Genomic DNA, 16,080 nt, shown 5'->3' on the forward strand with positions numbered 1-16,080 from the left:
CCCTTCCACTCCTAGGGCGATTCCCCTTAAGCCATGACCGGTAGGTTAAGCCCTCAGTCCGCGTCCTTGCAGAGGCTTCATTGCTTATATATAATAGAAACAAGCAGAAATTGCCAATTTTCTCCAACTTCATGCGATCCAACGGTGAGTCCTATTTCTTGATCCCTATTTTCCTTGTTTTTTTAATCATTTTTAAGATAAATTGTTACGAAACCCTAATCTTTTCCTCGTTTCCCCATTTTGTCGAATTTACTGCAAGATTCATAGAATAGTTGTTCTTTGTGATTACATATCGTCCGATCGAAACCCTATTTCTGAATGCCCTTGAGAATGAAACTAGAATTAGGATGGAATCGTTTGGTTATAGCCCTAGCTACAACTTCGCAGGAGGAATGAGTTCCTTTTTGTAGTTTTATTTGCTATGGCTTTTTTTGATGAGAACGTTTATCTATGAATGTCGTAGAGAATATCATGCGTTTTTTCTCTTTTTCAGCGATTCTTTAAATGAAAGAAAGAAAGAATGCTTCTTTCTTGAAGCGTGTATTGGTGAATTGCAGTTCGCAGGTCCGTTCTCACTGATCTTTGTCTAGTTTCTTCAAATAATAAGGGATCATAATTGGGTGGTTTTCTTTATTTGATGTGCTCTATGTAGTAATATTGGAATTGGGCCTTGGATATTTTTTAAGTGTTTTTTTTTCCTGTCAAGAAAGATTTTTTGGTGTATTCATGTTCATTTGTTGGCTGATGATATTCTAGTTGGAACATGTTTACTTAGTGGAGCATAAATGTATACCCACAGAATAAAATCTGCTTTATTTACTGAATAACTTTACAATTTATTTGCACATGCCTGTTAGCTTTCTTGGAGCTCACAATTGAGGGAATATTTGTTTGATTTAATAGTCACTGACTTTGGTTAATGGCTTATTGATAGCCATTAGTAATGTTGCTGTTATCTACATAGGCCTAATGCAACTTTTATTTCTTCCTAGATGATCTCTAATTTTTCTCCTTTTTAAAATTGATTCTTTTCCTCTCTGTTTGAAAATTGTTGCATGTTTGATCTTTCAAGGGTCATGGCCCAATTGTGCATGTCAATGATCTCACAATAACCCATTGCATGTCAGTGGCTCAAATTTGCTTTTAGCATCACCTACCATAACACTTACGTTATATTCATATTGATTAATGGTTTTATCTTAGGTATAATTCCGTGCGAGCTAAAGTTTTGACCAAAGTGGCCTAAATTGGAAGCGGGTGCAGGTGTAGATTTAGGCACTGAAATGATTAAGGTGGTTTTTATACATAAAATCCAGGAAGTGGAAGTGACTAAGATCCTTTAAAAATTCCTAAATATTCTAAAGTAGCTAGAATATACTTATCTGGTTCCTCTATTATAGAGAGTGTGATACATATGGTATGAAAATGAAAAAACAATCAGTAGTATGTTGGTTTGACTGTATATGAAAAGGAACACAAATTCTTGATTAAAGACTTGCTTAGAAGCATCAAAATGCCGTCATGGTTGAGAACAAGATCCTAAATCTGGTCAGGCACTCTTATGAAAATTTTGATATCATCTGGACTCGGCAATATACCTCAACAAAGCAAACTATAAAATCCTGTGAGTATGACAGAGATGACCATTATTCTCATCTCATGTCTTGGATTGAAATAAGATTACTTAAAATGGGCACATAATGAGATGGATTTCTAATTCATTATGAAGAATCATTAGGAACTGATTGTTTGCCTTGCAACCTTTTTTTTGTAGTTCTATATGATTGTTAGCCACCTTGGTCTTGGGTTTCTTGACAATATCCGGTTAAATTTGTTGCTATCAGTTTTTCTCAGGCTAGACAAAATAATTTTCTTTTGCTTTAAGTTTTTTTATTTTATTCTGATGTGTTGTATTATGTTCTGCTAGTCTCTTCCTATTTATGAAACATCAAAGAAAGAAGGGATGAAGTGATCGTGAAAAATTTGAAATGAAACCGAAACAGAAATTTGCAAAAGTCATCCAGTACAGGTAGCTGATAGAAGGATCGGAAACAATCATAGTTTTTTTTTTTTTTGTGTGTGTGTGTGTGTGTATGACATCTCTTTATTGATTCTAGTGATGTAAACAATCAATTAAGAATGTCTTCTTATATCGCTAAAATTTATATGGAATATCTTTATGTTTATCTGCATTCTCTTTCAAAACAATGTTGATGGTTAAGTCTAAGTGAAGGAGTATGAAACCTGCTTGTACAATAATATTAGCCTTAGCAGGGAAATTGGAAAATATTAATTTTTTTCTCTCATTCTTTATTTTTTTTCTTATATTTCATACCTCTCCAGGTGAAAGAATATGGGAACTGCATTGCACAAAAGGTCCCAGAGATTGAACATGGCATGTGTTTAAAGGAATTTCTTGCGCTGAAATCATGCATGCAGAACATGGTACTCTTAGTTCTTACGTATACGAGCATATATAATATTTCCCGGATAATGATGCTCTTATCTTTTATTCTCTTGATCATTATTCTAGTAACAAGAACTATCTCTTTTGCTCATAAAGATTAGAAACAAAGCATAAGATTTGAAAATAACTGGGGCAAATTCTGCTGACCTCTATCATCAAACTTGGAGATCTGGAATCAGCATCAGGTTTGGTGAAAATGTATGACATAGTATATATATTGTCCAAGGTTCCGAAGGTTCACAACTTCACATATCTTAATTATTTAGTCATGTGCAGTTTTCTTTTCTTGTGCTACTTGTTGGCTGCAGTTTTTACCCTAAAGTTGATTACTGAAGACGTACAGACTAGACAGCCAAAAGTTGAATAACTGAAGCTATAGACCAGGGAAAAAAGGACATGTTAGGGAAAGTATCTTGTGATCAACCTCGGGCAGGTTTGTCTGGTTCAGGGGCTCTCTCTCATGTTTATATTCAGCATCCACCCCTACGATGCAGCATTCCTGAAACACAAGGGCTCTATTATGATGATGGAAATAAGTTAATTCTTGCCCCAACATGTGATCAGGTAGTATGAGTCATATAGTTTTTTTTTTCCTTTTTTGAGGCTCCTTAGATGTATTTTCCAGATCGAGCTGGAATCAATTGCCTGGAGTGGTCTATTATTGCAGGTTTTATCATGGAACATTGGTCCATCTAGTCAGCTTGATCCACCAAACTCTGATTCAATCAGTGAAGGGCCTGTTTTATCTATTCGATATTCTCTGGATAAAAAGGTCATAGGGATCCAGCGATCAAATCATGAGATTCAATTTAAAAATAGGGAAACTGGTGAGACTTTTAGTCGAAGATGCAGACAAGATTCTGAAAGCATACTTGGCTTTTTCTGGACAGACTGCCCATCTTGTGACATCATATTCATAAAGACAAGGTATGTTTCCCAGATTCCTGGTGTGCGGAAAGTGGTGGGACAAACTTCCATGAAAGTAAACAACATTGCAACTTTGTCTTTGAAGTTATATTAACAATGAAACTTGTATTTTTATTCAGGCCTGTAAGTTATATTTCTATATATATTTCATGCATTTCTCTATAATCCACCTTATATTTAACTTTCCATTTTGATTTTATTCTCATGCAGGCAAGTTTTTGTATTCATATAATAATTAATTTTTTATGGCACCAACTTGTAAATTTTCCTATTAACTCGTGGTAGTTATGCTTTTATGATGTACAGTTATTATTACCATTTTGACTTCAGTTTTGCTCGACTATGTGGTTGCACTACCATAAAAAGTATGTCTTTTTCAAGTGAAATATGAAATGCTGTTTAACTTTCATATTGTACTGATCTTTGTTTTTTTTATATATTTTTTATTTTTTTAACGAAGACTTTGCCTATCATTTTCTCCATAGATTCTGTAATATATCATTACTATATATGTTTTTGAATTTATTCATTGAATTTGTGCTGGTCATTTAGCATTTGTAGTTGAAGCCATAGCAGCTATGCCTCTTGCTGGATGAAAATGTTCCTTTTGTTCTGTTTCTTGATGATATCAATAGCCATGTTCTCATCTAGCATCATGTCTGTCAAACTTTAGAGTTGAGTGTATTTTGGACAGTAAGTTGAGATTCTTTTGTGAGAACATGATCATCATTTTACCGACTGATTAAAATTTGAGTCAAGTATTCAAACACAGGGCATACTGTCCCATGCTTTTTGCTGGTACATACCAGGAATGGGGATCAGGCACCCTTGTAGGACTGATATCTGGGAAAACCAGCCAAAAAACCCTGGGTTGACTCCATGCTGCGCGATATGTAGCTCAAGAATGTTTTGACATTTTTTTCTCTGCCTTCACCCTGTTTTTGCTTAACCTTTACCTAGGGCTGTAAATGGTACTTGAAAACCCAATAGTTCTACCTGATTATTTTCTCATAATCGAGTACAGAACCAATTTAAGTTTCTGATGACCTTATCAGATTGAAGTTTATATAGAATCTGATTCTTATTGGATCAAAGTTGGATCTAGCTATATTCTAATCCAAAAACCCTATGACCTGATTTTATATACATACTATATATGTGTACTATTAAAAAAATATAGGAATATAAAGAGGACTAGCTATGTGACTTGCATTAATTCCTTTTCTGCATATTTGGATTAATATTTTCTTTTGCCTATGCACCTTAACTCGTTTATTGCCATTTTAGTTCCCAAATTCTAGCTAACACCTAGATCTCAATTCCATTTCAATCAAATCAAATATAATAGGAACTTAAATCTATTATAAAATGATTGGATTTTTTTCAAAACCAATCATTCACTCATTAATTATTATACTTGTAATGGTTAATATTTTTCAAGTCATGAATTTGTTAAATTATTTTTCTAATAAGTGGTCGAAGGAGAACAAAAGCAAAAAAATAATAGCATGAAGGAATATAAGATAAAATCATGTGCTATATTGAACCCAAAAAAACTTGAATCGAAATTTGAATATCATTATCAGTGATGTTTGGATTTGAATTTGGAGCTTGCTCATTTTGATGGATCTGAACCTGAGTCTGAGCTTGATTTGTCCTATCAAGTTCAAGTGTGGATGCAGCACGAATACAACTCAAGTCTGACCCATTTACAGGCTTACCAACTGGTACACTATTTGATAAGTTGCACACTTTGGTACAGCCCATATTGACTAGCAACAGGAACAGCTTTATAGTTGATTTTTGGAACTTTATTTTAAGTTATCTTTAATATTTTTAGTTTTAAAGCAGGAATAAACTGTCATAATGTGTGGGTTATGTATGCCTATACTGCTAGTACTGGTCCATGTAACTGCATATTGGCATGCACTAGCATGTATCACTTGTACAGAATGCATGCCCATAATGTTACATCCATTACCTTGTTTTATCTTTTTAAACACATTATCAATTATCCCAGACACTCTTCTACTCTCCCTCACCCCCACCCTGCGCATATATGCTCATAAACACTTTTGTCAATGATCTAAATATTCAATCTATGCAAGAAACCTGGCAATGATGCAAAATTATAATTCTATATCAGTTTAAAGAACATAAATAAACGGTTCCTGTATGTTAGCCCATTGTACTACAGTTATATCACCATCCTGTTATTCTAGCAATACTTTCAGAAGATGCACTTGTCATGGTGTAAATGTAGCTAGGTGTCGCATATAATATTTTGATGAATATTGCAATTCATCGAGTTGTTAACGTGCAAATATATTTGGTACTGTTGAATAGAAATTAGCTCCTGTATCTGGGTGATTTATGGTGCTGGAATTCTATAGATTAGTTACATAGTTTGTTTCTTTGTTCAGAACATCTGTTCACTACTATAGTTACAATTTTTCTTTTGAGAACAACTCCCATAGTTAATCTAAAACAATTAAATTTGGTCTGAGTTTGAAAGGAATTGTTGCATATCCAGTGCTAGTGTGAGCCAAATGTCAATTTAAAATGGCATGCTACATGTGCTGCGTTGCACCTGGCTGACATGGGCACAGTATGTGAGACTTCAGTCCTTGGTCATTAAAAAGGATAAACACTAATCATGTTGCTGCCATAAATATTACCATGAAATGTCTCTTTCACTTTCACAATCATAACTTTGAGACAACTATCATGAGGCAAATGCCTTGGAGCTAATTATTTTCCTTGCCTTTCCTCAAGGCACAAACCTGAAAGATGTTATTAGCTGGCTTAAGAAAGTAACTGTGCGACTACATGCTAGCAGTCAATATGTTATGGTGCAGTTTTTTTTTTTTTTTGACCCTCTTGGCTTGGCAGATAATGGCATGGTGCTTGATTTAAAACTTGTGGGAGAAATAGCATAACCTATTGCATGAGCAATAGCATGACAAGATGTTAAGATATGTAATTTTAGTGCTTTTGGAACTAGCAATGATTTTCTTGTTGAAATGCATAGCATTCCATGCTTTATACAATTCTTTTGGAACATATTCATGCTATATTCTTTTTTACAAAACACAGTCTTATATTTTGTACCTTTAAATGCAGATGTAAAAATAACTGGCAGTCCCCAGCAATTAGACTCAGCAGAAAGAAAGCTTTGTCATATTAGATGAGAATCCATAGTTAGCTAAGTTGAAAGAGAAAAGCAGTTTATAGCTTGAAGAGCTGCTTATCTGCATTGAGACAGTTTTTGCTTTTCTGTTTTTCTAAAAGCCCTCTGTCTTGTTAATTTTGTATTTTAGAAGGCTTCAGGTGTAAATGCAAGTAGTTAAATCTTGAAGTTCCATAATTCTTGATTTTATGATTTTTTTGTGTTATGTATATTTGATTAAAGCATTCCCAATCTTCATTTCCTTGAAATAAAGTTAAATTGCAGTGGTATGGACTTGCTTTCCTATGAACCCGAGTTAAACACCCTTCGTTTGGTGGAGGCAAAAAGATTCCATGTTTGCTGGTATGCCTACACGCATGAAAGCCGGCTGGTTCTTCTTGCTTCTGGAATGCAGTGCAATATCTTCTCCGGATATCAGGTAACACTGCCAAAATTGGTTTGAACAAACACTTATCCCTCTATTGTTCTCTCTATACATGTGTAAATATACACAAATATATTTGTTTGCATGTATGTATGGTTCTAATTTTGGTGGCTACCACGCATTGGCTATTTTTGCTCACTCATGCTAAAGAATTGTAAGAAATGAGATATGGCATAACTATATTAAAAGTTAAACAGCTTTATTCGATTGGTGGACCTTATCTTCCTATGTATTTTGAAAAGGTAACTAGTTGCCTTAGATTTCACATAAATTGCGTTTAGAACTTGAAGGTTACACAAGGAAATGCTTTGAAACATCCTTTTAGGATAACTGTATTTACCTTCATTCTCTTCAATAGGTGTGGGAGCTCGTATTATGCTAGAAAACTAGTCGGAAACCAGAGTTACCGTAAGTTCTATCGTGTCTTACTTTCATTTAACCTGTCACTGAAAGTTCATAATATAACCATCTTCTAGTAATAATCCTCTTTGCCCAACATGTAGGTTCTAAAGTCATGCAACTATATTTCATGGGGATTAACTCATTTTGGCACAACATTAGTTACAATGGTTGGTGTTTTAAAAGTCAGTTGCAGTGACAGGTAACTAGTGGACCATACCTAGTGGTTGGGCAGACTTTTAGGTAGGTTGTTTTAAATAATTGATTAAAAGTCATATATAAACATATATATACACATACCTACAAATTATGCAGTGATATTCATTGGCTGAGAAAATATGCCTGATAATTTAAGTGACTAAATTGAAGCAACTTTATAAAAGGATTATTAATCAAGCATGATTTGAGTGAAACAATTTTTTAAGCATTAGTGAAGCTTGTAAGTTTTAATTAAGATGCTTGGGCTCCAGAAAGAAAGACAGGTTCATAATCTAACAAAACAACATGTCTTACAGAAAGTTAGGGGATCATAATTAAACCATCTAGCATGTCTAATACCCTTGCCCATCTGAAAATATAATTCAAATGCAACCCCCTTGGGCTGCCCAGGCATGGCAAACTGCCTGGGTACATGATAGGAGATCGATTCATGTATAATGGCTGCCTAGGCTGTTGGATCCTAAGCAAACTTGCCCAGGGCCTACCTAAGCTTAGGAAGCTACTGAGCTGCTTCCTTATCATTGTTTTTGTGGTGTCTGATCCGAACAGAAATCTTGACATTTATACAAGCATCATATTTTTTCTTGGAATAAACTCAAATTGTTGTTCAACATTTACCTATAAACTTTAGACTACACCTTTATGTTTTCTTGTTAGAAGTAGAACTTAAACTAATTCCTTGGTTTATATTTAAACAAAACGAACTCAGATTGCTAGCTTGAGATACTCACTTTCAGAGATTGTGTTATATGATGTCTCAACAGTCTAACATCAGGCATGTTCTCTGTTTAGGTTTTTTTAAATTCTTCTTTTTTTCTTCTTAGAATCTATGGGCTTTGCACAGTCTCGGCAAAAATGAAGTTTGTTATTGTTATTATTCTATGCATCTTATTGTTATTATTCTATGCAATTTTTGGTAGCCTTGTTTCATACTGCTGCTTCATTGAACATATTGATCTTTTCAATTTTTAATTCAACTTGGATATACATGCTTGAAAGCTCCTTGCAAGAGGTGTCAAATGCATTGGCCCAATACCAAGTTCTTTTAGATAATTTTCAATCATACCCATCTACTGTAATCCTTCGTGGGCTGGAACTCCACTGTTTTTTCCAGCTTTGCAGGTGGACAGCACTTCATTCATTATTTGGAAAAGTGAGATACCCCTTTCTTTAAAATACTTAGTAGACAGTTTGGCTGTATTTTTACTTTTTCTAGGTTGGTTAAAGGTAAATATATGTGGGTTGACATCTACATACATGTATGCCTGCATGAGAACTTTGAGACTTGATGTATATGCATACGTGCGACATCATATTTTAGAGAGGCACCCCAGAATAATTTGAATTTTTGCCCTTTATCGATTTAAGGCTTCCAAACTGCTTATTCACTATAATAATCAAAGTGAAATGACCTTTTCCTCAATAGTTTTTTCCACCAGTCTTTCTGCTAAGGTCACAGACTGACTTGCAATTAAAGCAGAGATAGTGGTCAGGATCTGGAACTTTGTATGCTGTCACCCTCTGATTTCTGTGCATGTGTATGATTTCAGAGGTTCTGTTTCCACTATTTTCTGTGCAGAGATGGTGGTTTTGTTTAACTATTTGCTTTGCACACTGTCTTTTACCAAAAGCAAAAACAAAATTATTGTTAGATTTGATAATCCATCAATGGTTAAACATATATTTTGGAGCTTATTTGAGAGTTTTTTGAATGTAGCCTCTACTCAGTTAATTTCATGTATGCCCTAGCCTACCAATAATTTACTGAGCTTACTGGATACTTCCTAACAATATTAAATTCAAATGATGAAATTGGCATATACTTGCAATATTAAATATATTGGGGAAATTTGTACTCCTGTTTCTTAATTTTCTTGTTTGGTACTGATTGCTTATCTTTGTCTTTTTTTACTTGCTCTCAATAATTTCTTTCCTTTCTTTTTACCTTAGTTTTCATCTGGAGGGATCATTCGCTTGCCTAAGTTTGAGATGACAATGGCTAAAGCTGAGGCAAACCACAAACCTGTTCTCGCTGCAGATGACATTCATATTGCTACTATGTAAGCCTTTTATAAACAAATGTATCTTAAAATTCATGAAATTGTGAGAAATCTTTATAGCATAGTTTTTCAGTGTTCTGATTTATATGTTATCGATATTTACAGCTATGGTAGGATATATTGCCTGCAACTTGATAGGGCTGGCATGCTGCTTAACTTGTATAGGTTCTACCGTGATGCAGTTGTTCAACAGGTATGACTTTTGAAAAGATTCAATTACCATATTGTAAGCAAAAATATAAGATGTTTATTGGGTTTGACAAAAGTAAAATATCTTCTTTTTAATTTTTCTTGTTCACTGATTTCTTTCACCATGTTTCTGTAAGGATGTACAATGGTAAATGAATGATTCTGTAATTATAAGGAAATATGGTGGTTGATTACTTGCCTGAGATGCACCAAAAGCTGACCCAGTAAAGTTAGCAACATATGGTGACCTATACTGTAGGTCAAGCTCAACTATTAGAAATATCTGGGAAGAGAGTAGGAAAATATAAAACAAATGTATTGAGTTGCGTGGCTGGATTTTTTTGGTTAATGATTTTTAGGAGAGATCAATATCTTCAAGATATCTTAATCTCTGGGGGTACATAGCAGCAGTAGATACGCACTTATTAGAAATAAGACCCAAGGCAAACCAATGGACATATCATGTAATATAACAATAATAGTGAAAGGTAACAATTGAGAATTGAAGATACTGTGTACAAATGGAAGACTGTTAGAAGTGTAAGATTAGCACATACATTTGGTTTTGTTTGTTTACTAACTAGCCTATTTAATGAAACTTAAAACACAGGAGAATACCAATCAGCTTGGGAACATATTATGACTGGAATTTGTACGAGCAAGGGTGATGCACGGTATTGTAAAATGAAATTTATAAGGCACATTATGGAGTAAGGCACATTATGGAGTTGTAAGATAAGGGGTTGGTCCCTATATTTTAGGATGTGAAACCAAGAACTTGTAGCATTGCCTGCTAGGAAGGCGGATTGTCCGGGCCATGTCTTGCCCAAATAATTGATGGAAAATTATAGGGAGAAGAGTATTCAGCGTGTGATTTTTCTGAGTTTGAGAAAGCATTTATAGCGTATTTGTAGGGTTAACTTAATAGACCCTGATGAATAGGGACTCACCAAATTGATACATCTATTGTATTAGAGAAATTTTAACGACAACAGCCTTGAATCCATTCTGGTTTGGCAAGACCAGTGGAGTTTTGGTTGCTATGAGTCAACCTTGATTTCTATCAATTTGCGCATGTCATCACCCTTACAGTATCTCTTGTGTCATCCAGATAACAAGAAGGAAAAAAAAAAAAGAACACCCTATATGTGCGTATAACTTCTCTTGTGATTGATCAGCTTTTGATGCTTATAATAATGTAAAGTTAATTTCTTCCTGGTTCACTGCATAACAGTAAGGTCATAAACATGTATGTGTTGGTAATATAAACATACTTTTCTTAAATTTCCAGTAGCTGCAACTTCAAATTGATGTTCTGTCTAGGTTGATGGATTTAGTCCATCATCATTGCCATCAGCATTTTGTTGATTGCTCAAACAGAGCTTTCAGATAATGTTTATATTGATGACATTCATAATTATGTCTTTCTCTTTCACCTTATGCATGGTACATGCATCTGTCATTTCAGGGAACTCTACCAATTTACTCAAGCAGAATTGCAGTCAGCGTGGTTGATAATGTGCTTTTGGTTCATCAAGTTGATGCAAAAGTTATCATACTTTATGATATATTTCTAGATTCCCTAGCACCAATATCTGCTCCGCTTCCCCTTCTATTGAGGGCCACTTCCAGCAGTGGCAGGCAAACACTGCAAGCAGATGAGAATCTAACTGCCACATATGGGGGAACGATCTATGGAGAGAGTTGGACTTTTCTTGTCCCTGACCTTATTTGTGATGTTAATAATGGTCTGTTGTGGAAAATATGTTTGGATCTAGAGGCAAGTATTATTGGTTATTATTATGATTTCCCTTTTTGAAATCAGAAGCACTTCTTAATTAAGATATTCTTTTCATCCAGGCAATTGCTGCTAGTAGTTCAGATATTCCTTCAGTTCTAGACTTTTTGCAGCGTCGAAGGTCTCAACCTGGCATGGTAAGAATCATCCCTGTTCTCATTAAGCACAATTCTGGGAATGCAATTCACCTTCTATGTTATTATGCAATGCAATTATATTTTCTTATACCATCTGATACTAATACCATGCAATTTGGCTTCCCCTTGCAGATTAAGAGGTTATGCCTGGCCATATTGCGTACCATTATCCTGGAAAGAAGACCAATATCAATGATTGCAAGGGCAATAGATGTAATTGTCACTTCTTATTCCCACTTAGTTAAAATGGGAAGTGCTCTTTTGGGAGGAGAAAGTGTAAGCCCAGTACAAACCGAACATTCTGGAAGCCAGCATGGAGTCAACTCTGTGTTAGCATCTGAAGAGCCTACGACTAGAATAGTGAATCGTGGAAAATCCATCAGAGAAGAGTCTTTAACTGGAGCAGAGAATGAACAACAACAATCTACAGCACCATCTAAACCTAAACAATCATCATTTCATTCAGTTTCTGATTCTGAGGGTGATGCAAATATGGAAGCAGTGGGGACCAGTTTAGGAGACATGTCTCTTGCTAAGTCTTCATCAGGTGATTTACATGCTTCAGTTGCTAGAGAGCAGATGAGGAAAGCCACAGGTGAACAGAATTCAGATGCTGATTTTGAACAATCGCCATTACAATCAGAAAGACCTGAACAAAGCAGAACTCTGTCAGATCCTTATGTTTCTAATCAGCAGGGATCTCAATTAACAAGTGGAGCAATTTCACCAGATGAAATGTACAACTTCGTCTTTGCACTTGTTGAAGATGAAATGGGAGGTGATCCAGGTTACTTGGTTGCAACTATGGTAGAGTTCTTAAGGAGGTAAACCATTCGAATTTCCACCTACTCTAAAACTTGCTTGTTCTTTTTGCTACAAGATCTTTTATTAGACTGGTTTGGGGCTGAGTTGTATACAGTGCAGCCGACATGATCTTTAACTTGCAGCATCATGATTGTCACTTTAATATATTCTAATCATCTCCAACTTGCAGTGTTTCAAAGGAAAGGCTCAAAGTTCATCCTAAGCTTTATGTGATGATGATCCAACTGCTAGCCCGCACCAATCGTTATGCTGAACTTGCACTGTTTATAAGAAACAAGGTGATATATTGATGTCATTTTGAGATTTCTGGAACATCATTTGCCTTGTCAAGGGCTTCTATTTTTGAGTCCTAAGAATGCCATTTTATGACATCTGGTATTTAATTTTATACAATTTTCTGAAATGGGATTTGGTAAAATTCTGTTGAGAAATTTGTCACAAATTTTCATATTTAGTAAATCTTAACAATATATGGCTTCTTTTCTACACTGCATATGTAAATTCTGAAATTTTATTGTTTGAAAAAAAAGACATTCAGCAATGGTTTAAATATGTGAACTCATGCTAAAAATATTTGCTAATTTTTGCAATTAAGATTATTTGAAATTTGAGTCATTCTTTGTTGATGATTTAACTGTAAGTGTTTATTTTCTGGATTGGCAAAATACTGATACCTAGATCTCCCAACTACACATCCTTAATACTCTTCTGGGGAATATCTGCTTATTCATATGTACTTCTCATGCAGATCATAGAGCCCTCTAAAGACGTTGCTTTTCAACTCTTAGAGTTGGGTCATGAAAATTTACCTATTCGAAAGCTGGGTTTAGATATGCTTAGGCAGCTCTCACTGCATCATGATTATGTGACTGAACTATTGCAAGATGGACATTACCTTGAAGCTCTACGCTATGCCAGAAAATACAAGGTACTTCATCCCATATTAAAATCTTTCGCATCTTGATGACCTTTAGTTTTTGTCCAATCTATTGTAACAGTGGTGTTAAGCGAAGGTATTTGCTAGTAGAACAGTACTTTGCTTTTTGTTTCCATCTTGCACGTCGGCATTCAGCTTTATTAAGTTAGGGGAAATATGCATGAAATAAAAAGATAAGAGGCATACACAAGTTGTTTGGTACATTTTCAAAACAAGGTTATGTTGATCCAATTTACTACTCTGACAGTTTTTGACCAGCTCGGAGTATTTGATTTAAACTCTTAGATACTGGTGGTTACAGAACATATTACTGTCATGGGCGCTGGGATATTTAACAATGTTATCCCAACTATTTGATGAGTCATTGTTACCATACTAGTGACCATCAGCCTTGTCCTAAATATGTGGGGTTGGCTTTATATTTTCTCATGTTCCAGAAATCATTCCAACTGTGCAGCGTATCTTTGGTGTTATTGCAAACTTTTGGTAGATCCTTTCTATCAACTTCCATCCAGGTTAGCTTAGTTCCTTCCCTCAATATAGGCCTTTTGATGCAGATTTGAGGACCTCTCCTTACTGAAGCTTGCTCATATTTTCACTGGACATACGTCACATATCTACACTATCCCAAACAGTTGCATAAAATATCTGTGGCACCTAGGTATGCCACTCTTAATGTTCCTAGTCTTGACATATATCTTACATGTCAACTATTTGACATGTGGACCCCAATATCCGAACATGGACACTTCTATTCAATGACTTCGCATCTGTCTTGTAAAGTTTTAGTTTAAAAAATGGATGCAAAAGTAACATCAAACTATTTATTAGTTGTGACATATTTTGGTAGGGAAAATTCCACTCTATTCAGCAACAAATGCTAAATTGTTCAAAAGGTGTCACATTAAATGGTTATTTTAAATCAGACTCTTGGAAGTTTGATGCTGTATGATTTCGTAGCATGTCCTGGAAAGTTTCTGAAACTTAAAATTCCTTTAAAAAGAATTGTCCATGTAATGCTTTTGAATAGAATATTTTCCAATTCATCGCTTTCACCTTGAATTCATCCTTGGCGGTTCCCCCACTGAATGTTGGAATTGATCCTGGGGCTTCACCAACATGTGTTTGTAACATATAATCGCATGCAGGTTGTCACAGTGCGACCGTCCTTGTTTCTTGAAGCAGCAATTGCCAACAACAATCCACTACATGTTGCAGCGGTGCTCAGGTTTTTCTCAGATTTTACACCTAGCTTCAAGAGCACATCAGATTTCGATAGGTATCACCAGATTCTAATAGAGATGAGTTGATTCTGTTCTTTTTTGAGACGTGAGTTGATCGTGTTTATTATGAATCATGTAATGATGAAAAACAGTTCTATTATTTCCTGAAAAGCCCTCCAGTAATCTGTTTCTCAAGGTAACTAGATATTATTTGGACCTTTGGAATTTTATGCCTGCCTTATGGGAAGCACATTTGGTAGCGGTGACTGATCAGTGAAAGTCTAAATAATAAAAACAGTGGGAAAAAGGCTTGACACAAGTCACCATTCGTTAGCGCATACAAGTCTTGGAGAGGCTGCAGCAGGTAACAATTGCAATTAAGCTGATAATATGGTTGAATATTTTGTAAATGAAATATTGGTTCGGGAAGTACTTGGAAAACAACTCTACTAATGAGAAATCTCTGAATAAATGGAGGGGGGGGGGGGGGGGGGGGGGGTGAGCTATATTTTGAAGGGATTGTCGAAGTTTATGCTTGTGGTTTAACCTGGATTTGTGTCTGGTGGGATGGTGCAAGAGGTTTTATGCCTCGCGGGCCCAAATTTAAGGGCTTGTTTGGCAAAATCTCGTTTGATAGATGGGGAGAATGCGGGAGCCTGCAGTCTCCCTCCCTCTTTGCTCTCTTCTGTGCTGATCCCGCTGGATCCGGCGATGCTTCAATGGCTGATCTTAGTGCTGGATCCGGCGATGCTTCAATGGCTGATCTTAGTGCAGTGGATTTTGGATATGTCATGGTAGGTCACGTACAAATGCTTACCGGGTGTGAGATGTATTGCTTTCTCCTCATATCGATTGCTGATTCGCCGATCCACACAGGATGTGGATCGAGTCCCTTGAACGCGGGGTTGAGATGAGTTCCGGACGCATCTCCAGGTCAGGTGGGGTTGAGATGCTTCGGATGGATGCCCCATTGGGGAGCTGCAGCGAAAGGGAGCTGCCTTGCAGTGACCGTGTGTGTAACAAGACGCTAGCCCACTGGGTGGGCTTTGGGAGAGTACCGCGCTGGGTTAGTAGGACTAATAAGATTATGGTTGAACCAGATCCAGTCTGACTTACGGTCGCCATAGACCGGACGACACCACCATCTCTTCGCTCGTGCCCCGGAGCCACCATGGTTCGGCAGACGATTCGGGTGAGCGAGGCTGTAATGCACGAGTCCCCAACGCATGGGAACCGCGTCCGGGGTGAACAAGGTTGTAATTAATGATGCTTTGGAACTCCCAAG

General features: G+C 36.1%; 1 protein-coding gene across 5 annotated transcripts; it reads left to right on the forward strand.

Moving 5' to 3' along the window:
- Positions 1-12: 12 nt before the first annotated feature.
- LOC105058648 (uncharacterized) lies at positions 13-14,995 on the forward strand. Of its 5 annotated transcripts, XM_073249144.1 has the most exons (16): positions 14-144; positions 494-564; positions 1,928-2,029; positions 2,344-2,445; positions 2,564-2,665; positions 2,776-3,031; positions 3,135-3,394; positions 6,849-7,002; positions 9,577-9,686; positions 9,792-9,879; positions 11,344-11,655; positions 11,736-11,810; positions 11,943-12,634; positions 12,805-12,913; positions 13,384-13,563; positions 14,721-14,995. In XM_073249144.1, the coding sequence occupies exons 6-16, from the start codon at positions 2,864-2,866 to the stop codon at positions 14,880-14,882; spliced, it is 2,310 nt and encodes a 769-aa protein (XP_073105245.1). In that variant the 5' UTR covers positions 14-144; positions 494-564; positions 1,928-2,029; positions 2,344-2,445; positions 2,564-2,665; positions 2,776-2,863; the 3' UTR covers positions 14,883-14,995. The 5 variants fall into 5 exon arrangements, with proteins under 5 accessions (XP_029124341.1, XP_010939937.1, XP_029124343.1 ...); XM_029268508.2 differs by lacking the exon at positions 1,928-2,029 and having other exon boundaries at positions 13-144; positions 2,744-3,031; XM_010941635.3 differs by lacking the exon at positions 1,928-2,029 and having other exon boundaries at positions 13-144; positions 2,564-2,652.
- Positions 14,996-16,080: the final 1,085 nt, after the last annotated feature.

The sequence above is a fragment of the Elaeis guineensis genome, chromosome 15 (genome assembly GCF_000442705.2).
Source record: "Elaeis guineensis isolate ETL-2024a chromosome 15, EG11, whole genome shotgun sequence".
Classification (NCBI taxonomy): Eukaryota; Viridiplantae; Streptophyta; class Magnoliopsida; order Arecales; family Arecaceae; genus Elaeis; species Elaeis guineensis.

What these genes read in the sequence shown, in the direction of transcription:
- LOC105058648 (XM_029268508.2), top strand. Translation starts at nt 2,864, where the DNA reads ATGTTAGGGAAAGTATCTTGTGATCAACCTCGGGCAGGTTTGTCTGGT. An exon ending in AAATATGTTTGGATCTAGAG is followed by an intron (nt 11,656 to 11,735) that starts GCAAGTATTATT and finishes CTTTTCATCCAG; the next exon opens with GCAATTGCTGCTAGTAGTTC. An exon ending in GAAGGTCTCAACCTGGCATG is followed by an intron (nt 11,811 to 11,942) that starts GTAAGAATCATC and finishes TTCCCCTTGCAG; the next exon opens with ATTAAGAGGTTATGCCTGGC.